Source organism: Bubalus kerabau, chromosome 3 (assembly GCF_029407905.1).
Source record: "Bubalus kerabau isolate K-KA32 ecotype Philippines breed swamp buffalo chromosome 3, PCC_UOA_SB_1v2, whole genome shotgun sequence".
Lineage (NCBI taxonomy): Eukaryota > Metazoa > Chordata > Mammalia > Artiodactyla > Bovidae > Bubalus > Bubalus kerabau.
In genome coordinates this window covers 145,189,590-145,214,376 of record NC_073626.1, presented here as the reverse complement: position 1 = coordinate 145,214,376, position 24,787 = coordinate 145,189,590, and the positions used below count along the sequence as shown (strand labels likewise).

The 24,787-nt window shown below is 36.9% G+C and overlaps 1 protein-coding gene across 1 annotated transcript; it reads left to right on the top strand.

The window, feature by feature from the left end:
• Positions 1-15: 15 nt before the first annotated feature.
• WDR12 (WD repeat domain 12) lies at positions 16-24,230 on the top strand. Its single transcript, XM_055573150.1, has 13 exons — positions 16-247; positions 4,102-4,196; positions 6,451-6,545; positions 7,403-7,509; positions 8,410-8,525; positions 9,058-9,212; positions 10,494-10,539; positions 12,765-12,850; positions 20,833-20,973; positions 21,130-21,235; positions 21,407-21,539; positions 22,268-22,340; positions 23,144-24,230. Exons 1-13 carry the CDS (start codon positions 207-209, stop codon positions 23,219-23,221), a joined length of 1,272 nt encoding a protein of 423 aa, XP_055429125.1. The 5' UTR covers positions 16-206; the 3' UTR covers positions 23,222-24,230.
• Positions 24,231-24,787: the final 557 nt, after the last annotated feature.

Sequence of the window (24,787 nt, the reverse complement as noted above, 5' to 3'; positions counted from 1 at the left end):
GTAGTTGATGTTTATGGGCTGGATCTTGAGAAAGGGCAGCCTCGTGGTGCCTTTGGGCTGAGGCCCGGGGAAAGAAAGCGGAAGCCCTGGGATCGACTGCATCTTTTCTCTGACACGTGCAGCCTCATTTTGAGATCCTTGTTTTTGTAGTCCTGAAAGACCAGAGTGCCGATTGTCTGTTACTCATACGTTTCTCTAGGTACGCCATGGCTCAGCTCCAGACACGCTTCTTCACTGACAACAAGAAGTAAGTGAGCGTACTCCCTTTCTCGCCCTTCCTCACTCCCTCCCCTCCCCCGCCCCGGGCCCCGGGAATTTGTTCTTAGGACCTCTTCCATGTGACCTTGTGCATCCCTGGTTGTCTTTGCCGTCAATTTACCTGTTCCCTTTTTGACTGGATTCGTCGCTTCAGCGCGTTTTCTGCGGTGCCTTGCGAGGACTTCTAAAGAATCACCCATCGTTTCTGCCTAGCTTCTCAGGCTGTACATAATTTGAATTGTAAGGGTAGAGAGACCTGAGGGTTTCAGGTTTGCTTCCTGATTTAAGTGCATTATGCAACTGAGCAGTGAACAACGGACCAAATCGTTCGAGTCTGACGGCTAGTGGTGTTGTCTGAAAACATGAACTTCATTTTCTTAAGTAGATGATAGATGATGTTTTTCCAAACCAGGCTAGAAGGTGGAGCTCCCAATAGGGAGTTGGTAGAACTGATTTTTGCTTAAAGTGTAAAGTCAATTCAGTTATAATTTTGGGTATTTATATACATATACCTACACATATACGTATACATGTTATATATGTGTGTGTATACATATATACACACCCGTATGTGTATACGTATATGTATATGAACATTTTACCAATTTTACAAATGGTCCCCAGATACATAGCAATCGTTTGAAACCTAATTATATTCTGCTTTGTGGCATATATTTGAGTATTACTTTTTCTTTTTGTTTGCCTAGTCTCTTCAGCTATATTTTAAGTCTCCTGATGGTAGAGACTGCAGTTATGCTAATTGGATTGATTGAGTCAACAAATGTTTGTCTAGTTTTTCTGGTACTGATGATAAATAATAAATATAAGCTGTATTAACAAGTTAATGTCAGCTAAAAACAAAAAAACTCCCACATCAATTAAGATTACATTTTTTATTCTTTGTTTTTAGTTTTATGAATTGACCTGGTAAATCATACTTACACTTCTTGTACTGTTGCATACAGCATATATGAATTGTATATGAGTATATATACTGAGTCTAAATAGTTCTAAAGGAAAATGGTGATGCAATACCATGACTGCTGTATTTTTTCTAATTAAAAGGTTTATGGAGATTATTGTTGATTCACACAAAATTTTAAGAAATACTAGAGCAACTGCAACTCATTTAAATGGCTGTGATAAATGGATAAATGCCAAATGTGTGTATATGTGTTTGTTTATATATTTAGATTTTCCCAAAAGTTAACAAAATCTAGAAATTAAACTTCTTTCTTCTCCCTTTTATATAGTATGTTCTGATCAGTAAAATGAAGAGGGAAAGTAGATTTATTCATGTATATGCATATAATTTGCCATGAAGTGATAGGACCGGATGCCATGCTCTTAGTTTTCTAAGATTTGCCATCACTTCATGGCAAATAGAAGGGGAAACAGTGGAAACAATGGCAGACTTTATTTTTGGGGGCTCCAAAATCACTGCAGATGGTGACTGCAGCCATGAAATTAAAAGACACTTACTCCTTGGAAGAAAAGTTATGACCAACCTAGACAGCATATTAAAAAGCAGAGACATTACTTTGCCAACAAATGTCCGTCTAGTCAAGCCTCTGGTTTTTCTATATGGTAGTCATGTATGGATGTGAGAGTTGGACTATAAAGAAAGCTGAGCACCGAAGAATTGATGCTTTTGAACTGTGGCGTTGGAGAAGACTCTTGAGAGTCCCTTGGACTGCAAGGAGATCCAACCAGTCCATCCTAAAGGAAATCAGTCCTGAATATTCATTGGAAGGACTGATGCTGAAGCTGAAACTCCAGTCGTTTGGAGTTTGAAGACTCGGATGCTGGGAAAGATTGAAGGCAGGAGAAGGGGACAACAGAGGATGAGATGGTTGGATGACATCATCGACGGGATGGACATGAGTTTGAGTAAACTCCCAGAATTAGTGATCGACAGGGAGGCCTGGTGTGCTGCAGTCCATGGGGTCACAAAGAGTCGGACACGACTCAGCGACCGAACTGAACTGAACTGATGCATATAATTTACATATGCATGTATGTTCATATATAAGTATGTGAATTATGCTTCTCTTCCCCCACCACCCCTATCTTACTGACCAAAACAGTAACCAAAACTTTCAATTTCTAGGTTTTGTTACCTTTTGGAGAACCTAAATAAGTCCTTACTTTTTTTGACATGATGAGCCTTGTAAGTTCTACCTAAACCTCTTTTACATTCTGCACAAATAAAACCGTAATTCAGACGTTATGGAGACTTTTTTGGTTTTGGATTTTGTAACAACTATTAAGATGTAATTCACGTATAGTAGATGTCACACCTTTGAAGTGTTCAGTTCACTAAGTATTTTTGTAGAATTGTGCAACCATCACCACAGAAAATTTTAGAACATTTTTCATGACTCTTTTGCTGTTACCCTTTCCCCCCACCCTTCCAAAATTTTCCAAATACCACCAGCCCAGGGCAGTCGCTTATTCAGTTTTTGTCTCTAACATTTCCTATAAATGGAATGATATAACATGTGGTCCTTTGTCACTGGCTTCTTTCACTTAGTGTGGTGTTTTTTGAGGCTTGTCCAAGTTGTGCTTCATTCCTTTTTACTGCTGAATAATACTCCATTGTGTGGGTATACCACATTTTGTTTTCATTGTTCAGTTGATGGACTTCTAGTTTGTTTCCACCTTTGGGGCTATTAAGAATAGAGGTAATGTGAACCATTTGTGCACAAGTTTTTGTGTGAACATATGTGTTTATTTCTCTTGGGTATGTACTTAGGAATGGAGTTGCTGAGTCAAGTGATAATCCATGTTTAACTTTTTGAGGAATTGCCAGATTTTTCCAAAGCAATTGTACCATTTTACATTCCTGCCAGCAATGAATAAGTGTTTCTCCATTTACTCACCAACACTTAAAATCTGTCTTTCTTATTGTAAACGTCCTGATGGGTATGAAGCGATAACTCCTTGTGGTTTGATTTGCATTTCCTTGATGACTAACAGTGCTCAACAACTTTTCATGTGCCTGTTGGTCATTTGTATGTCTTCTCTGGAGAAATACCTATTTTGATCCTTTGCCCATTTTAAAAATAGGGTTGTCTTTATTGTTGAGTTATAAATGTTCTTTATATGTTCCAGATGCATGTTCCTTGTCAGATATGTGATTTGCAAGAATTTTCTCCCATTCTCTCTTACAAGAGTTTCTGGTCTGCCTCCTGTTGTGGGTGCCTCTAGTCACTGCAATGCTGCCCAAGAGAGATCTAACTAAACAAAATTTTGATGATGTTATTTGATTTAGACAGTGGTTCCTCATTGCCTAAGGAAAGAAGTCAAAAGTACTGCACACAGCATCCAAGCCACTCCATGCACATCTCTTTAGCCTTATCCTTGGTCACTGTCTAGAGTAAAATAACACTTTGGAATAGGTTGGTTGGGCAGTTTAATAACTTAGCTTTTTTATTTGTGTATGCTGCTTTTTTGCACCCCTTCTTTCTGTCTTCCCCCATGTCACCCAGGGAAAACTCGCTTTTCTATGTGTAGTGTAAGAGTGTTTTTTTTTTATATACATCGTTTCAGAGTCTGCTCTCTCATCCTCCTTTTCTCTGGTTGAAATACCCTACTGCTTCCTTGTTCTCTCATTTTATGTATTACTTATGACATTGTTCTTACACAGTTTCCTTGTATTTGTTTACCAGACATAAACCCTTTTCAAGTACAGAGACCACAGGTTAATTCATTTTTTGCTAACCCCAAGTAGCAAAATATCTGGCATGTATTAGATACCCAGTAAATGTTTGTTGAATGAATAAATGCACATTTGTTAAAATATTTGTAGACTTGATTTGATGTATCATTTCCTTTTTGTAGATATGCAGTAGATGATGTTCCCTTCTCCATACCTGCAGCCTCTGAAATTGCTGACCTTAGTAACATCATCAATAAATTGCTGGAGGCCAAAAATGGTAGGTATATACCATGAAAAGTTAGGAGAGAACAAAATAACTAACTAAAGTACATCACATTGTTATTTATAGCCCTTTGGGGGCATTATTCTATAATACTGCATGCATTTTATAATGGTAAAATTTATAAATTATAACATATAATTTCCCTCCTACATGATAACTTTGAAAAATGCTTTGAAATAAGTTTTTAGGGAAAAAATTTAGTTTAATCTGCTTTTAAGGCAATATGGAGAGAAGATGGTTGAGATTTAGGAATAAAGATTTTTAGGGTAAAAGTTCTTGATACAGAATATTGGTATAGCATTTCCTATCGTTTTCATCATGGATATAATATAGAGATTCTGATGCATAGTTAGTTTTCTACATTTCAAAGATGTCATATATCCTACTTGCTGAAAAACTCTTTCGAACTAGAATAAGAATTATTTTCTTGCGATAGAGACTTTGCAATACTAGTACATCATTGTTTGTTGTTACCCAAGTAAAAGTTGGACACAACTGAGCACGCAAGCAAATATTTGTATAGTTTTCTAAATTGTAGATGAACATTCATTTATCTTTTTGTATAAATCGAATAACTGAGTCATTGCTCTTGAGTTGAAGATGCAAATGATTCAGATTTTTTTTAAAAAACTTTATTTTGTAGTGGGGTGTAGCCAGTTAACAATGTTGTGATAGTTTTAGGGGAACCACGAAGAGACTCAGCTGCACATATACATGTATCCATTCTCCCACAAACTCCCCTCCCATCCAGACTGCCAGGTAACACTGAGCAGAGTTCCATGTGCTGTACAGTATTTCCTTGTTGGTTATCCATTTTAAACATAGCAGTATGTATATGTCCATCCCAAAGTCCCTAACTATCCCTTCCTGCCAGTAAGCATTAAGTTCGTTCTCTTAATTCTGTGATGCAGATTTTTAAAAAGTAACAAGACAGAGACACAGGGAATTCTTTAAAAAAGAGTATAGCTAATAAATCAAATAAAATGAAGAATTTTTAGCATTTCGTAACTCCAAATGAAGTGATGGATTTAAGAATTGATCATCAGTAGCGACTAAAGCCATTTATTAGGTAAAAGGCTAACAAAGAACATTGTGATGGATGGGAACAGACTGACATACTCTGAACTCAGAGATAATTTAATATCGTAAAAAGAGTCACAGTGAGGTAGCGTGCTTCATGCGTGTGTGCAAAGACGCTTCAGTCGTGTCTGACTCTTTGTGACCCTATGGACTTAGACTGCCAGACTCCTTTGTCCATGGGATTCTCCAGACAAGAATACTGCAGTGGGTTGCCATGCCCTTCTCCAAGGGATCTTCCCAACCCTGGCATCAAACCCATGTCTCTTAGGTCTCCTATGTTGGCAGGCAGGTTCTTTACTACTTGCACGACCTGGGAAGCCCCCGGCTGCTTCCTAATGTGATACAATAGGAAACAATACTGTGTGTAAATATTTTGCCAAAAGTAAACCCAAAGTCTAATCAGGCATTTAGGTCTGCCTAATGTACAGGTTGTATGTAGGTGGTAGAGGAACATATTAAGGGATACCGTGGAGATATAAACAACCAAAGCCAGAATGTGAGTATTAGACCCAATTTCTTCAGTAAATAAAAGGCAAAGGAAAAGAAGGATGGAGAACTGTTAAAGATATTAATCAGATATAATGTGAAGACTTTGGATGCCAATTCTAAAAAAACTCACTGTAAAAAGACACTTACAAAACAAGGAAATGCGAACATTGTCAGGCTTTTTATGATATTAGAGAAATAATTTAAAATTTTTAACACTTGTGACTTTTTAAAAATCTTTGTATTTTAGAGATATATACTGAAGCATTTACAGATGAAATTATATCATTTCTGAGTTTTGGTTTTAAATAAACCAGTAGGAAGAGGAGGGGGAGGAGTATAGGTGATTGTCCATGAGTTGGCAAAAGATGCAAAAGAGGATTCATTATGTTATTTCTACTTTTGGTATTATGGGATTTTTCATAGAATACAAAGTTTTTCTTTACTCAAAATGGTTATACTATCCACAGTAAAAATATTAATACCAACAAAGTATTTCTGTTCTTTAAAATCACATAATATACTGGAATACGTGGTCCTGTTGTGCCATGGGGACAGTCTAGGGAAACTTGAAGGCCACACTGGGATAATAGGTACCTCTTTGTTTTGGGGTCTCTCATTTATGTCTGCCAATACCACTTCAGGTCCTAATACTGATACTTTTATTATGTATTTTCTGTAGAGTTCCACAAACATGTGGAGTTTGATTTCCTCATCAAGGGCCAGTTTCTACGAATGCCCTTGTTCAAACACATGGAACTGGAAAACATCTCATCAGTAAGTTCGAATGTTTACCTGCTCTATTTTACTGAAGGTATTACCAGATAATGTAGGAAAACTCCATTTAGAATCAACCTGAATCTACAGCAACCAAGAGCCTTTTGATTATTTTTTCCTAAAAATTTGAACCTTGGTTTCTGTATGTTCAATTTTTAAATCCCCTCTTTTCTTCTAAGAGAAGAAAATTATTCAAAGAATGCAGATAAATGAATATGGAAAGATAACTTCATGTTTGTGAAGTTATTAAGAAACATATCGAGCAAATATGTTTACTACTAGTAAAGGTGTATAAAACGATTGTACATATATATAAGCTTGTGGGTGGGGTTTATGTGGTTTTTAGTGATTGCTCTCTTCCTCTAATTGTCAAACTTACCTTATTATTGCTTTTATAATTTAAAATATAATTTATAATTGCTTTTATAATTAAGGGGGCAATTTTTGAAACTGTAGTAACATATACATAAAATTTCTCTTTTAACCATTTTTAAGTGTACAATTAAGTACATTCCCAGTGCTATGCAACCATCACCATTGTCCATTCCTAGAATTTTTTCATCATCTTAAAGAGAAGTTCTGTATCCATTAAATTGTATGTTTTTATGATTTTATAGTTTCTTATATTCTTTTTTTCCACTTTAAACATAAGTTTCCAAGATCATTAATATTTCTTAATATTACTGTTAGCATACTGTTAGGTCAAATAAAGTTTTTCACTTTCTATATGGCTCCAAAATTTTTTGATTTTGAAGAGGAATTATATGAAGGAGATAAACTGGGGCTCTTTTATTTTCATAATGTACTGTTTAAAAACTGCACCACCTGATGGATTTCTGCTTTTTCTCTGTGACTAGGAAGAAGTTGTAGAACTAGAGTACGTGGAGAAGTACACTGCCCCTCAGCCAGAACAGTGCATGTTCCATGACGACTGGATCAGTGCGATCGAAGGGACAGAGGAATGGTATTGCCAGATGAATGTTCTTGTTTTAAATGTAATATGTGAATATTTTTCTCTAATTGCCTGTTCTTTGTGAAAGTAATTTACATATATATATATATGCACACACACAAACACATATATATCTCGTAACCATGCCAAAGACCTTTAAATTTAGTATAGTCAAGAAGAAACATACCTATTAATAGGTTTTCTTTTCTGTCTCAAGATGTCATAGTGACATTTATCTTCCAAATAGGTTGTTTCTCTTAGGGCATTTATTTGATTATGTTGCTTTTAAGACTAAGGATATAACTTGTTTCATAGAAGGGAAAAAAACCTTTTCTAGCCACAGATCTCCTAACCTACTACCCTGAAGATGCAGGTCATGCTATTTTAGGGCTGAAAAGAGTAGATTGGAATCAGAAGGTGTGAATGGTTTAGAGCAAAACCCTACTGGCCTTAATTGTAGAAAAACACATCAAGAATGGATCGTAGTAGGAGTCTGCATTCAATGAATGTCTCCCCAGAGTTATTACATAGTTATGTTTTTATTGATTTTACTTTTTAAATGGTTCTACTGGTTTTCTATTTAATGGTTTTCACTGGTTAAACACAAAGGACTATTAGGCTTTTCAAACAATTTGCTTAGCTTCCCTGGGAGTGGTAGTATTTAACAACAATAGTAAAAATGATATTTACGGCTTGTCGATTATATTTTTATTTTTAGGAGGTGAGGAAAAGCCAAATGTAACATCTTCTGATTTATTCTAGTGTGTTTTGAAGTCTTAATCTTTAAATTAAAGGTTAGAAAATATAATCTTCAAGGTTTACTTTATCATTGCTCTAGAAATAAAATTGATTTCAGGGTTTGAAAAAGGTGCTTTTTGTATTTCATAGGACTTTTTTTTTTTCTCTTCATAGGATCTTGACTGGTTCTTATGATAAGACTTCTCGGATCTGGTCCTTGGAAGGGAAATCAATAATGACAATTGTGGGACACACAGATGTTGTAAAAGATGTGGCCTGGGTGAAAAAAGGTTAGGACTCTTTGCCTAAACTGAGAGGAATCCTAGATAGGGATTGGAAACAAGATTGGGACAAGATAGGAAATGTCTCATGCCTTAGTTATTATGGGGACTTTAAAATACCCAGTGTTGAAGAAAAGACATATTTTTTAAAAATCTATGAATCAGTAGAAGTGAATCCCAAAATTATGTCTTCTAATATACATTTTCAAGTTAATAGTGTGTTAAATGCGCATCTTTTTTATAGTTGTTTTTTTTTTTGCCTGCACCACATGGCATGCAGGATCTTAGTTCCCTGACCAGGGATCAAACCTGCACCCCCTGCAGTGGAACTGCAGGGTTTTAACACATTGGACCAGCAAGGAAGTCCCTATAGTAGAGTCTTCCCCTTTTACCATAAGCTAGCTTTTTTTCAAAGGTGGCTACATGAGGTCTTTTGCCTTTTTAACATCTTTCTCAACAACCACAAAAAGTTTATTTCTTTAGTTTCAGAACACTGTAAAATTTTTGTACTAATTTGTTTCTTGTGTTCTCCTTTCTTAAGACAATTTGTCTTGCCTGCTACTGAGTGCCTCTATGGATCAGACTGTTCTCTTGTGGGAGTGGAATGTAGAAAGGAACAAGGTGAAAGCTCTGCACTGCTGCAGGGGCCATGCTGGCAGTGTGGACTCCATCGCTGTGGACAGCACAGGAGCCAAAGTAAGTAGTTATGGTGTTAGTAGTACTGTGTGCAGTTAGAATTTGAGATTCTTGTGCGAGTAAGTTCTTTTCTACATAAAGTCACTGTGATTGGCCTACTTTTATAACAGCTGAAGAATATGATTTCAAACCAGAAATAAATACTCATATAATAAGACATATCAAGAGTCATTCCCTCACTCTAGGTATCTTTGGTTTGGAATTTTACATAAACTGCAGAAATTTTAAGAACTCAGGTAAACAAGTAATTTCTTTGTGTAACCGTCTTAAATCACAGTGTTTGCCGTTTTCAGTCCTTCAACTACTCATAGTGCTGTCATCAGATGAAAATGTCTAGCGGATCACCTAAGACTTGGCATACGCTAAAGTTGGTGTTAATCGAGGTTGTTTTACAATTATTGCCAATCTACTCTGTATCATGACAGAATGGTTAAAGTTAAAACAAACCATGAGGGCAACACAGCTTTTACTTAAGACGGGTTATAAACTCTTCATCTGGAAATTCTCCAGACCACAATTAAGTATTCTAGATTTAAGACTGTTTCTTCAATAGTTCTTTGCCAGTTAGCATAATAGAGGACATTTCGGCATTCAAAGATTGATGTGTATTCATTCTGAGCCATTATGAAGGTTTACATGTTGTTGAGTCAAACTTTAAGTGAATTAACTGTTCCCTGTCTCTTGGCTATAAGAGACAGAAACTCATCCTGAAATTTTTTAGCTTAAAAGATCCAAGGAAGGAGTGATGAATCACATCATGAGCAGGGCGATGATCGTTTTCAAACCAGGGGAGTAGAAGCTTGCATATGGCATACCTCCTCCTTCTCTTGTCTCCCCATATTGACTTCATTTTCTCAACTCAAACTGGTTTCCCTACATGGCAATAAAACCTAGCCTTCAGTATTCCCAAGTTTTACACCCTGTACTGTCTGTCTCTGGGAAACAAATAACTTCAACTCTCTAGAACACAAGTTTTCCCCAAAAAGGCTCTGAAGGAGGAAAGACTTATTAGCACAGCGTCAGTCAGTTGCCCACCCTGATGTAAGCAACCGTGACCAGGGTACAGGCCCCGTAAGAATGGTAGTTCTTTAAACTGCCATGAGATTGAGGATACAACTTCCCAGAGACTAGGAAGACAAGCAGAAAGATGATGCCATAGTAGGAAGGATTTCATGGCAAAGTAAATGTTTCAAATTAAATAGCAGGGGGGAAAAAAAGGCAAATAATAAGATGGATTATATTTCATCCTGTTTTTCCCTTCATATGTATATATTTTTTTAGTTTTGCAGTGGCTCCTGGGATAAGATGCTAAAGATATGGTCTACAGGTAAATGAAATACTTCTTCTACTTTCACTTATTAGTGGCTTTTTAAAAATTGTCATGTAAAAAAAGACTTTTTTAGCCCATAATTTGCCATAAAAAATGGACCACGGCTTTTGGGTCACAAAGTACTATATGCATGCTAAGTCGCTTCAGTCGTGTCCGACTCTGCACTCCATGGACTGTAGCCCGCCAGAATCCAAATGGGATTTTCCAGGCAAGAATACTGGAGTGGGTTGTCATGCCCTCCTGCAGGGTATCTTCCTGACTCAAGGATCAAACCCAGGTCTCTTACATCTCCTGCATTGGCAGGTGGGTTCTTTACCACTATTGCCACCTGGAAAGCCCAAAACAAAGTACTATAGTAGAGAGAAAAATTAGTAATTTCTGTCTTTCTGCCCCACCACTCCCTTATTTATTGGGCAGTGTCACTGAATCCCTGCAAGTATCAGGAACACATCTGGTGCAGTGGGACTTAACTGCCTTAGTTCTCAGAGTCCCCTTATTCAAAAACCTGGAAATAACTAACCTTCTGAGTCATATTGATATTTTAGTATTAGAGAAATTTCTTAGTTAAGGTGGCTTAGTTTAAATAATTTTTTTAATACAATTTTACTGAACTTTCTTACTTTGAAAAAATAGATTAGAAGGAACAATTAGAGGAGAAAGGGGGACTCATAGAGGAAGGTTCTTTGATAATAGTAAGAAGACACTTCTAGAAGAAAAGAAGGGGAAAACCCAAGTATGTTTTAAAGAATAATAGTACAGAACTATTTATTGCACAGGTTAACAGAATACCCCTGCTAACTTTTGAGGAAATTGCTCTATTACTACTGTACAATTTCCCTCATAGCTCAGTTGGTAAAGAATCTTCCTGCAATGAAGGAAACCCAGGTTCAATTCCTGGGTCAGGAAGATTCCCTGGAGAAGGAAATGGCAACCCACTCTAGTATCCTTGCCCGGAGAGTCCCATGGACAGAGGAGCCTGGCGGGCTGCAGTCCATGGTGTTGCAAGAGTCAGACACGACTTGGAGACTAAAGTGCCATCACCACCCTAAATTCAGTTCACAAAGTAGAGGCAGGGAGTGGAAGATAATCAAGAAAAGCCTAAACAGTTTAAAATAAGTATGTGTAAGATGGCAGGAAATATAAAAGCATTTTAGTTTTTTTTTTCCCCCCAAAATTCATTAAAACAAGCAGTTTTGAGGTAGAACGTTTATGGAGGAGTTTTTCCTCTTGTGAAATACTTTTTGATAGTGCTAGGTAGATGACATATATGTGAATACTTGTTACCCTTAAGATGCTTATAGTCATTCTGGGGAAAGCACATGACATTTATAAACAGTTACAAAACATTAAACTCTATGGTTTGTTTATCTGGGTTTGCTACCTAGCCAAATGGTGGATAACAAAGTTTTTTGTTTTTTGTTTTTAAAAAAACTATCTATGAAACACTTTAAATTTATTGATAGAAAAGTGAAATAGGTCTTCCCAGGTGGCTCAGTGGTAAAGAATCCGCCTGCCAGTGCAGGAGATACATGGGTTCGATCCCTGATCTGGGAAGATTCCACATGCTGCAGAGCAACTAAGCCCATGCATCACACTATTGAGCCTGTGTTCTGGAGCCCCCAGGAGCTGCAGCTCATGAAGCCCGCACACCCTAGAGCCAGCGCACTGCAACCAAAGAGTAGCCTCTGCTTGCTGCAACTAGAGAAAAGCCCATGCAGCAATGAAGACCCAAGCATAGCCAAAAATAAATAAATAAAATTAATTTTTTTTAATGCAGTAAAAATAAAAGTGAAACAGTCAAGAAAAATAAAGATGGCTGGAATGTATGTCTTTTTAACGTGTTTATTTACCATATCATTCCCTTTATAATATAAATACACTTTTTGTCAAAACTCTCCTACAACTAAAGTGGTAAGCAACTTTTCATAGATCTGGTAAACTGATGAAGGTCCATAATGATAATCTTTATAAGATACCAAACTGGTTAGATTTTAGGATTTTAATGTACTTTATTTTTTGCTTTCTCCTTTTGGAAGATTGGTAACCCATGTATTTTTTTAGATAGGATTTTCCATTAACCAAAATAAAAAAAAATATTCATTCCTAACCAGTTGAGATAACATGAAGTATATGCCCAGAAATATAACAATCCTTTGATATTGTTTGTAATTAATATTTACTTTAAATTTTAAACTTATCATATCTACTTATCTATGATATAGTTCCTACAGATGAAGAAGATGAAATGGAGGAATCCACAAATCGACCAAGAAAGAAACAGAAAACAGAGCAGTTGGGACTAACACGGGTAAGTATTTGTGAGAACTGATGGTACTTTACTGTATTTAGTTTCCTTTTGTCTTGGTACTTCAACCATAATTAGACTTTCTTTCGGTAGATTACTAAATTTTTATTATGAAACTGCTGCATTTTGAGTCACTGAATATAATGGCATTAAGCTAGGCTTTTTATACTGTTCATGGGGTTCTCACGGCAAGTATACAGGAGTGGTTTGCCATTCCCTCTTTCAGTGGATCACATTTTGTCACAACTCTCCAGTATGACCTATCTGTCTTGGGTGGCCCTGCACGGCATGCCTCATCGCTTTATTCAGGGGATCAGATCTCATAAACAGAGTGCCTGAAGAACTGTGGACAGAAGTTCGCAATATTGTACAGAAGGCAGCAAACAAAACCATCCCAAAGAAAAATGTAAGAAGGCAAAGTGGTTGTGTATAACAGAGGAAAGAAGAGAAGCAAAAAATCAAGGGAGAAAGGGAAAGTTACACCCAACTAAATGCAGAGTTCCAGAGAACAGCAGAGGCAAGAAGACCTTTTTCAATGAACAATGCAAAGAAATAGAAGAAAACAACAGAAGGGGAACAATTAGAGATACCTTCAAGAAAACTGGAAATATCAAAGTAACATTTCATCCAAAGATGGGCATGGTAAAGACCTAACAGAAGCATAAGGGATCAAGAAGAGATGACAAGAACACACAGAAGAACTGTACAAAAAAGATCTTAATAACCCTGATAACCACGATGGTGTGGTCACTCACCTAGAGCCAGATACTCTAGAGTGTGAAGTCAAGTGGGCCTTAGGAAGCACTACTGCCAATAAAGCTAGTGCAAGTGATGGAATTCCAGCAGAGCTATTTAAAATCCTAAAAGATGATGCTATAAAAGTGCTGCACTCAGTATGTCAGGAAATTTGGAAAACCCAGCAATGGCCACAGGACTGGAATAGGTCAATCCTCATCCCAATTCCCAAGAAAGGCAATACTAAAGAATGTTCAAACTATTGTAAAATTGCACTCATCTCCCATGCTACTAGTAAGATTATACTCAAAATCCTTCAAGCTAGGCTTCAGCAGTATGTGAACGGAGAGCTTCCAGATGTTCAAGCTGGGTTTAGAAAAGGCAGAGGAACCTCAGAGATCAAATTGCCAATTGATCCAGATCATTTGCTGGATCATTGAGAAAGCAAGGGAATTCCAGAAAAATATCTACCTCTGTTTCATAGACTACACTAAAGCCTCTGACTGTGGATCACAATAAACTGTGGAAAATTCTTAAAGAGATGGGAACAGACCATCTTAACCTGTCTCCTGAGAAACCTGTATGTGGGTCAAGAAGTAACAGATTCTTGTATGGAACAAATGACTGGTTCAGGATTGAGAAAGGAGTACAACAAAACTGTTTATTGTTACCCTGTTTATTTAACTTACATGCAGAGCACATTGTGCAAAATGCCGGGCTGGATGAGTTATAAGCTGGAATCAAGATTGCTGGGAGAAATAGCAACAACCTCAGATATGCGGATGATACCACTCTAATGGCAGAAAGCAAAGAGGAACTAAAGAGCCTCGTGATGAGGGTGAAGGAAGAGACTAAAAAAGCCAGCTTAAAACTCAGTATTAAAAAACTGAGATCATGGCATCCAGTCCCATCAGTTCATGGCAAACAGAAGGGGAAAATGTGGAAGCAGTGACAGATTTCCTCTTCTTGAGCTCTAAAATCACTGCAGATGGTGCCTGTAGCCATGAAATTAGAAGATGGTTGCTTCTTGGCAGGAAAGCTATGACAAACGTAGACAGTGTGTTAAAAAGCAAAGATATCACTTTGCCGATAAGGGTCTGTATAAGGCTATGGTCTTTCCAGTAGTCATATACTAACATGAGAGCTGAACCATTAGGAAGGTTGAAGAATTGATGCTTTCGAACTGTAGTGCTGGAGAAGACTCTTGAGAGTCCTGTGGACAGCAAGGAGATCAAACCAGTCAATCTTAAATCAACCCTGAATACTCATTGGAAGGACTGGTGCTGAAGCCGAATTTCCAATACTTTGGCCACCTGATGCGAACAGCCAACTCATTGGAAAAAACCCTGATGCTAGGAAAGATTGAAGGCAGAAGGAGAAGATGGCAACAGAGAATGAGATAGCTGGATGGCATTACTGATTCAATGGACATGAACTTGGGCAAGCTCCAGGAGATGGTGAGGGACAGGGAGACCTGCTGTGCTGTAGTCCATGGGGTGTAAAGAGTTGGACACGACTTGGCAACTAAACAACAACAAAAAGCTAGGCTTACAGATTGGTAGGTTATTTAGCTATTTTATTTGATCTCATGGTGAATTTTAAAGTAAGATCTTTTAATTGTTAGAGCTTGCACAAAGTTAAGTATCTCATTACCTAACTGTTTAATGATAATGTTTCACAGACATAAAAAACAAAATTATGGTTACCAAAAGGGAAAAGGTGGTGGCTGGGGGGACACGTTAGGAGTTTAGGATGAGCCGATACCAACTACTATATATAACAACAAGGTCTTAACTGTATAGGACAGGAAACTATATTCAATATCCTGTAATAAACTATAATGGAAAAGAATCTGAAAAAGAATGTAACTGAATCACTTTGTTATATACCAGGAACTAACAAACATTGTAAATCAACTGTACTTCAATTTAAAAAGTAGTAATAATATTAATGTTTCATACATCTAAGATGTAATTCTAGTACATCTCCTAAATCACTAGAAATCAAGAGTTCTGAAGTTTTTATTCTATCATTTCACTAGTATAGCCAATTAAATTACACTCAGAAAGTTCATTCATATTTGCTCTATTCCTTTAGAAGGATATTTATTATGATCTGACCTGAATTAATATACTTAATGAGAGGAACAATACTGAGTCAGATGTAGGAAATCATATTTTTTTCTTTCATTATCTCACAGCTTTAATTGATATGCAGTGAATTAGGTACACATTTGCACCTTAATTCTTATAGTCACCAATAAAAAGATAGCTTATAAAGCTGTTGAAAATGAGAAATAAAGTATGATCACAAATGATTCATCAAACTCACGTAAACTGCAATAAATAGTAGCACTTACTATTTTCAATTGGAAGTAGTGATTTACAATTTATACATTTAAACACAGACTGCTGAATTGCAAGTGGAATGATTCGCAACTCAGCTTCCTTATCATTTTTCTCATAGGACAAATTAAAACTATAAATGCCTTATCAATTGGATAATGTGCCAGTGGCAATTTATTGATGCATATACCTAATCAACCTTTAAAGAATATATTTTGAGTAGAAAAACACTTCTTGAATTATCAAAATTCTTTACTCATAAGGTAGCTTTTTAAAAATCTTTATATTAATTAAAAGTTGGCATACATATAGTGAAGTATGCAACTCAATGAATTTTTAGTTGTGTATACGCAAGTAATCACTATCCAAAGCAAAACATCAAGAATTACCAACACCTCCTAGAAGACTCTCTCTAGGCTCCCTTGAAATCAGTAGCCTCCTGAAAGTGATCATTCTTCTGACTTACATCACTTAGAGTTTTATACTGGGAGAAGGCAATGGCATCCCACTCCAGTACTCTTGCCTGGAAAATCCCATGGATGGAGGAGCCTGGTGGGCTGCAGTCCATGGGGTCACTAAGAGTTGGACACAACTGAGCGACTTCACTTTCACTTTTCACTTTCATGCCCTGGAGAAGGAAATGGCAACCCACTCCGTGTTTTTGCCTGGAGAATCTGAGGGATGGGGGAGCCTGGTGGGCTGCCATTTATGGGGTCGCACAGAGTCGGACACAACTGAAGTGACTTAGCAGTAGCAGTTTTATACTTCATGTATACGGGCATACCTCATTTTTATTGCACTTTGCAGATAAGATAATATGTTTTTTATAAATTGAAGCTTTGTGGCAATTATGTATCAAGCAGGTTTGTTGGTATATTTCCAACAACATTCATTCACTTCGTGTCTGTGTCACACTTTGATATCAATAAATCTCACAATATTGCCAGAGCCAGCCAGCACAGTCGATCAGGTCCCGAGAATGTGCACATAGCAGCTGAGAAAGAATACTACAGCAAAGATGGGGTCAAGAGGATCAGACACGTCTCCACAAAGGGAAGCGGTCTGACCACGACTTTATTCAGCATCTTATATTTATACAGGAGAGCGTGAGAAAGACAAGACAGTTAACATTCTTCTTGGCTGACCTATACATCTTACTAAAAGTCACAAAAAATCTTGAGAGCATGGGAATGGCACCCTGTTATTATTTCTTACACCAGATAACATTTCCTTGTGCGTGAAAAGTTTGTCCAGAACTCCAGGTGTCTGCAGTTAATAGTTGCCTCATCTCTGGGGTAGCAGGACAGAGAGCTGTGTTTGCAAGCAAACCCTCAAGGACTGAGGCAGCTCCCAGGGCTGTGTCCTTTAGATAAAGGAGCCCGTTCTCACAGGCAGCTCCCCACACAATATCTCAGGCATTTTTTAAAAAATTAATGTATTCATTTTTTGGCTGCACCAAACAGCATGTGAGACCCTAGTTCCATGACCAGGGATCCAATCTGCAACCCCTGCATTGGAAGCGCAGCATCTTAACCACTGGTTGTTCAGTCGCTCAGTCATGCCTGACTCTTTGTGACCTCATGGACTGCAGCATGCCAGGCTTTCCTGTCCTCCACTGTCCTTAACCACTGGACCACATGAGAAATCCTCAGACTTTTAAATTATTATTATTATTGTGATCTGTGATCTTTATTATAGAATTTTATTTATTTATTTATGGTTACCCTGGGTCTCTGTTGCTGATCAGGCTTTCTCTAGTTGCGACGAGCAGAGGGCTACTCTTCATTGTGTCTGCAGGGTCTTTTCTTGTTGTGGAGCACAGGCTGTAGGTGAACAGGCTTCAGTAGTTGCAGCACGCAGGCTCAGTAGTTGTGGCGCACCGGCTTAGCTGCTCTGCAGCATGTGGAATCTTCCCGGACTAGGAATCAAACCCATGTCTCCTGCATCGGCAGGCAAATTGTTATGCACTGCATCACCAGGGAAGTCCTGATCAGTGGTCTTTGACGTTACCATTGTAATGGCTTTGGGCTGCCATGAACCATGCCTCTGTAAGACAGTGAACTTAATCAGTAAATGTGTAAGTCCTGACTGCTCCACCGACAAGCCGCTGCCCCATTTCTGTCTCCCTCCTTGGGCCTCCCTATTCCTGAGATTCAACAATATTGAAATCAGGCCAGTTAAAAACCCCACAGTGGACTCTAGGTGTTGAAGGGAAAGGCAGTGTCTCATGTCTCACATTTTAAATCAAAAGCTGGAAATGATTAAGCTTAGTGAAGAAGGCATGTCAAAAGCTAAGACAGACCAAAAAGCTAGGACTCTTGTAACAGTTAGCCAAATTGTGAATGCAGAGAAAAAGTAGAAGAGCTATTTGAAGTGAAAATCAGAAATAATAGGAAAAGTTGGGTTATGAAGACTAAAATAAGACAAATTTCAAAAATAGTTATCTTCTCTCTAGATTTCTTTCTAGTATTTGACTTCTTTTAACATGAATAACACTCTCAATCAGTTCATTTAATGGTCATTTGTTTCATATTAATACATTAACATACAATAAGGTTTTTTCCACATTTTCTCTCAAAATGGCTTTTCTTCAGTATTATTCTACTAAATAGTAGAATAATAATAATAGACCTGGGCTCAGTCCCTGGGTTGGGAAGATCCCATGGAGAAGGGAAAGGCTACCTACTCCAGTATTCTGGCCTGGAGAATTCCATGGACTGTTATAGGCCACGGGGTTGCAGAGTTGGACACAACTGAGTCACTTTCATTTTCATTCTACTAAAGTTTGTTTGCAGTTAACAGTGCCAAAGTTGACTTTTCTACCTTTTTTTTTTCTACCTCTTTTTAAAAAAATTTACATCCTTGGTGGCTCAGCGGTGAAGAATCTGCCTGCCAATGCAGGAGACACAAGTTCAGTCCCTGGGTCAGGAAGATCCCCTGGTGAAGAAAATGGCAATCCATTTCAGTATTCTTGCCTGAGAAATCCCAGAGATGGAGGAGCCTGGCGGGCTATAATCCATGAGTTCGCAGAGTCAGATACAACTTAGCAACTAAACAACAAAAACAAGAAAAGTCACTCTTTTTGGTGTATAGCTTTTGAGTTTTGGTAAATACATATAATATGTAGCTAATACATATTCAAAATATGGAACAGTTTGCCATCCCCTAAAACTCATGTTGCCCATTTTTAGTCAACCTTTTCTCTCTATTTATATACTCTTAACAACTACTATCTAATCTTCATTCCTAGAATTTTTCTAGAATACCATATAAGTAGGATCACACAGTAAGTAGCCTTTGGCATCAAGGTTTTTTTTTTCTCACATAATATATTTAAGGGAAAAAACAAAGATTCATCCAAGTTATTGGGTATATCATGGTTTGTGCTGTGCCTCGTCGCTCAGTAGTGTCCAACTCTTTGCAACCCCATGGACTGTAGCCCGCCAGGCTAGGGATTCTCTAGGCAAGAATACTGGAGCAGGTTGCCATGCCCTCCTCCAGGAGATCTTCCCAGCCGAGGGATCAAACCCAAGTCTCCCACATTGCAGGCAGATTCTTTACCATCTGAACCACCGGGGAAGCCCCCATATCATGGTTTATTCCTTTCAAATTCTGAGTAGCATTCTATTGTATGGATATATTGTACAACAGTTGGTTTAATCATTCACCAGTTGAAGGATATTTGGGTTGTTTCTGGTTTGACAGTTACAAATAAAACTGCTAGAAACACTTGTGGGCAGTTTTTTGTATGAACCTAAGTTTTCATTTTTCTTGAAAAGTCTTCATTTTTCAATTCCAATTCCATACCTAGGAATGTAATTGCTTATTCGTTTAAGTCTACCCATCATTTTACATGTCATTTCCTATCCTGGAACCTCTGATTATCTCTGTTACCTTTTGTTTTGGATCACAACAGAGGCTGCTCTGTTCCTCACTTCTCTATCAGGTTCCTTTACTACTTCCAGGAAAATTTTAGAGCTGGAAAAGAGATTTTAGGGATCATTTGGAACAGGAGGTGGCAAATAACAGCCCAACAGGAGCTCTCACTCTGGCCTATTTTTGTGCTATAAAGAGCTGAGGGATTTTTACATTTTTAATAGGCTTTAAAAACAAAGAGGAATATGCAAAAGAGACTGTATGTGGCCTGGAAAGGCTAAGAAATTTTTCTTTCTGGACCTTTATCAAAAAACTTTGCTGATGTCTAATCTGGTGTAATTCCTTTAACATGTAAGGAAGTGAAATGTAACAAGAGTTAAAAAAGTAGATAGACTATCCCTCATTTCAGAGCTCTTTCCCTCTTTCTTTTACATTTTCCTGGTGTTTAATACAGATACCTTACTAGTTTGAGGATTTTAATTTGAGAGGGATGTTAGAGATTTTGGAGTTTTAATAAATGAACCAGGGACATAATTTAAAGATTGGATGCTGAAGAAATGAGGTGGTGAGAATAACTTATTGAAATTAATTAACCTGGAAGAGTCATATAGAAAATGGCAGCACGTTAACTCAAACCTACATCTTTCTGCTCCCAGGGCTTTTTCTCCTAGCTTCTACATGTGACATGTTTGTCAACTGAGAAAATTTAGTGTCAATATTCCTGAAAATGAAAAGTAGAGCAGATGGGGTAGCAACAGAATCTTGTGGAAAGACTACAAATTTTGGAGTAATATTTGGGTTCAAACTCAAATCTGCCATCTTTAAGCAGCATGACCTTGGGCAAGTTATCTTTCTCAACTCAAGTGTCTCTTAGAGGGTCGCTGTAAAGATGAAATAGAGCAGGACAGGAGGGCTAAAGCACCTGACAGAATATTTGCCATATGGGTTTCAGAAGTAATAACTACTATGATTGTTCTGATTACTCTGAACTGAAAATGCTTTCCCTTTTGTGTGCCTTTTCATTTCTAGACTCCCATTGTGACCCTCTCTGGCCACAAGGAAGCAATTTCCTCAGTTCTATGGTCAGATGCTGAAGAAATCTGCAGTGCGTCTTGGGACCACACAATTAAAGTATGGGATGTTGAGTCTGGCAGTCTAAAGTCAACTTTGGTAAGACTTACAAATTCAGTGCTTCTCTGATAGAGCTTTTTAAAAAAAAAATTACTTATTTTAACTTTGAGCTTTTAAGTGGTAAACTTCTCAGAGATGATCACTTTTAGCCTACTCTGGTTACATGGTCTTTCCTTTTTTTTTTTCCCTTCCCAGACAGGAAATAAAGTGTTTAATTGTATCTCCTATTCTCCACTTTGTAAACGTTTAGCATCTGGAAGTACAGATAGGCATATCAGACTGTGGGATCCCCGAACTAAAGGTGAGTTATATAAATCTCCAGAGGAAAACATGGGTGAATAACATCAATTTCTCTTCTCTCTAGAGCTGTGTATGAAAGATAATTTTCTACAAATTTGATGTGGGGGGTGGGGGAGGTGTTCTGCCTACTTCTCTTTTCTAAAATTTAATAATCATTATCTGTTTTGTTCAGATGGTTCTTTGGTGTCGCTGTCCCTAACCTCACATACAGGTTGGGTAACATCAGTAAAGTGGTCTCCTACCCATGAACAGCAGCTCATTTCTGGTTCTTTAGATAACATGGTTAAGCTGTGGGATACCAGAAGGTAATTCCTGTTTATGATTAATAAAAGATGTATATCAATTGCCTGTTGAATACAAAGAAAATGAACACTGAAATGACTATCCAAAAGCAGAATGGTGAAAAAAATGTTCTTGGTCATATGCCCTGAAATGATACATAATTGGTATCAAAAAGGAAGGCCAGGATCAAAAGAATTTTCTCAATATGTTACCTTTTGCATTCTGGATGAATTTGTGATAGTTTATCTTTTGCCAAAAAAAAACATACACAAGTTTATGAAATCCATCTTTCTCACCTCGTTACATAAAATAGCAAAAAAGAATCCTGAGCCTTAATATAAATATGACACAGAATTGGAAGGCAAGTGGCCTAAATGAATGAAACTGATCAAATTAGAAATTATGTTAATAGGAAATTAAATAAAAATATATACTTTTTAAAGATAAAAATTTAAAAATTCCTTTCTTTAGTTAGGGCTATAATAATAATATATGCAAAGGGCCTCCAAGAGAATGTATATATAATTTATTTACATATTTCTACAAGTAGAATGGAGAGGCAGTAACCAAACCCATAATCTGTTAATGATACAGGAGGAGATAGTCAAGAAAATACTCAGAATTTTAAGATTAAGTGGTTATTGGGACAAGGATGGCAAACTGAAATTTTCAGAAGAGTATAAGTGATTATGCACATATATTTGTTTAATACTATGAAATGCATATAACACGTTAATATTTTCATCTTTAGTTGTAAGGCTCCTCTCTATGATCTGGCTGCTCATGAAGACAAAGTTCTGAGTGTAGACTGGACAGACTCAGGGGTAAGAATTTATCAGTTATTTGATAGAGAGGAAACTACATTATTAGCATAAATTTGTTGTGTTCACATAGTTATTAGTTTCAATGTATCTGATATTTATAATTCTGTATTCTAAGTTAATACTCATAAAACCTCATCATTTAAAGAAGAAAAAGTATCCTTTACTATTAGGAGTAGAAGAATTTGAATATTTTGAAGCAGTTTTTTTTCTCAAGAGTATTTTTAATAAAATTTTTAAGTCCATAAACTTGCTGCTTCAGACTAATTGTGTCAAAGTATTTCGTACTTAGAAAAATATTACATAATATGGCTATATTATAAAATGTACTTAAAGAATTATAATTTAGTTATTTTACTGCCTAAGAACTCTTTCTAAATACAGGTCCTAGGGCTATTTGAAAAATCTGTAATACCCACTTATCTATATACAATTAATTTGCTGTTCTTTACAAACTTGATTTTCTTAAATAGGTAAAACTATATTACCCTTCAAACTTTATTACATTCCTTAGCAAATGCTTCATAGAAAGTATGATAGCATATTATGCCTCAGCCAAATTAAAATCATCGCTTTTAAAGTTTTAATATACTGTGTATATATGTGTGGGGGGTGTGTGTGCGCTTTAGTAGTGAAATTTGATGCAATTGGCCCATCTGAGTATTAACTGTCAATGCAAATTAATTGCTCATCTGTAATTCTTTCTGTAATCAGAATATCTACTGATAGTTTAATTAGGTTTAGCTATCATATGAAATAATTGTATTTACTTATGTGTTTGTTTTTTCCCCTCTCGCTTTATGCAGTTACTTCTGAGTGGAGGAGCAGACAATAAATTGTATTCCTACAGATATTCACCTACGACTTCCCATGTGGGGGCATGAAAGTGAAAGATAAATTTGCCTACAGAGATTCCTTCTATAAATAAAATCAATAGAGAATACTCAGCTAACACCAATACAGATACAGGAAGCAGTGTTTTAGATTAAAGTTAATATACTGTTTCACCCTTGATGATAGTGTTATCACTGTCTTTTTATTTTGTATTTATTATACAACAGTTGTGTTTATTAAATATAAAACATGGCCTGCATTCTCTACCTTATGAAAACCTTTGAAATTAAACTGAGTTTTTAATTTCTCTTCTAAAGGTATTGGTTTGAATTACGATTTGCTTTTGAAGTCCTATAAAAGTATGTATTAAAAGTTCAGTAATTGTTCAGATTTTTATTTCTGAGGGAGAAACTTCACTTTTTAAAGTTAGCATTTAAAAAAAGCACCTAAAAAGTAATCAATTTTAACAGAAAAAATCAGAAATACAATCTGTGTTTGGTAAAAATGTGATTCTGTAACTGTAATAATGTTCTTTGTAAGTATTCAGAAAATTAAAACATGTAGATGTTGCCAGTTATTAAGAACTTGTTGAAATATTTTAAGTGAAGTACTTTGTTTTAAAGATAAGTCAGGGCAGTTCCCTAGCGATCCAGTGGTTAGGACATCATGCTTGCAATGCTGGGGGCCAGGGCTCTGTCCCTGATTAGAGAACTAAGATCCCACAAGTTGCATAACGTGGCCAAAAATATAATAAATAAAAGATTTAAAAAATACATAAAGACAAGTCAGAATCCTTTAGAAATAGCATACAGATTCCATGGTAACCAGGAATCTCTCTCCCATACTTATATTTGTGTATAGATAAGAATTCTTCAGACAAAACCTTTCAGTAAGTTTTAGGTTAAAAACATTCTAAAATTTTTGTATCATTAGCACTTATCTAAATCCATTTATTATATGCCAGATATTTAAATGTCTTAAAATGTGACTTTAATGGATTGGTATTTCTCAAGCAGAGCACCTCTGCCTCTAATAAACAGGAAATCAGTTTGGTCTCATCATTAGACTCTAATGCTATGTATCTCATATGAGGTTTCCTATTACAGAGGTCTAGGAAACAACCAGAGTAACCTGGCTGCAACTGAGAGCCAGACTGACAGTGGATTAAACCATGTGAATGATTAGTCCTCTACAAGTTCAGAGGCAGTCCAGTACTGTTAAAGTGGTTTTGTTCCACACTCCTTAGGGACCTGCACTCCCTCTTGACCCTGTGTTTCAAAGGACAAAGATGAATTTATATTCCTGTTCTGGATGGTTCTGAATGAACCTTAAGAACAGAGTTACAGAAAATATTTTTCTTAATTCACCCAATCTGTTCTGCTCACACGTAGTATGCATAACCTAGTTGGTTAAAGTAAAGGTAAAGGGCTTCCCTGGTGGCTCAGACAGTAAAGAATCTATCTGCAATGCAGGAAGCCTGGCTTCGATGCCTGGGTTGGGAAGATCCCCTGGAGGAGGGAATGGCAACCCACTCCAGTATGTTTGCCTGGAGAATCCCATGGACAGTTAAACCTGATGGACTCCATGGGGTCACCAAGAGTGGGACACTGACTGAG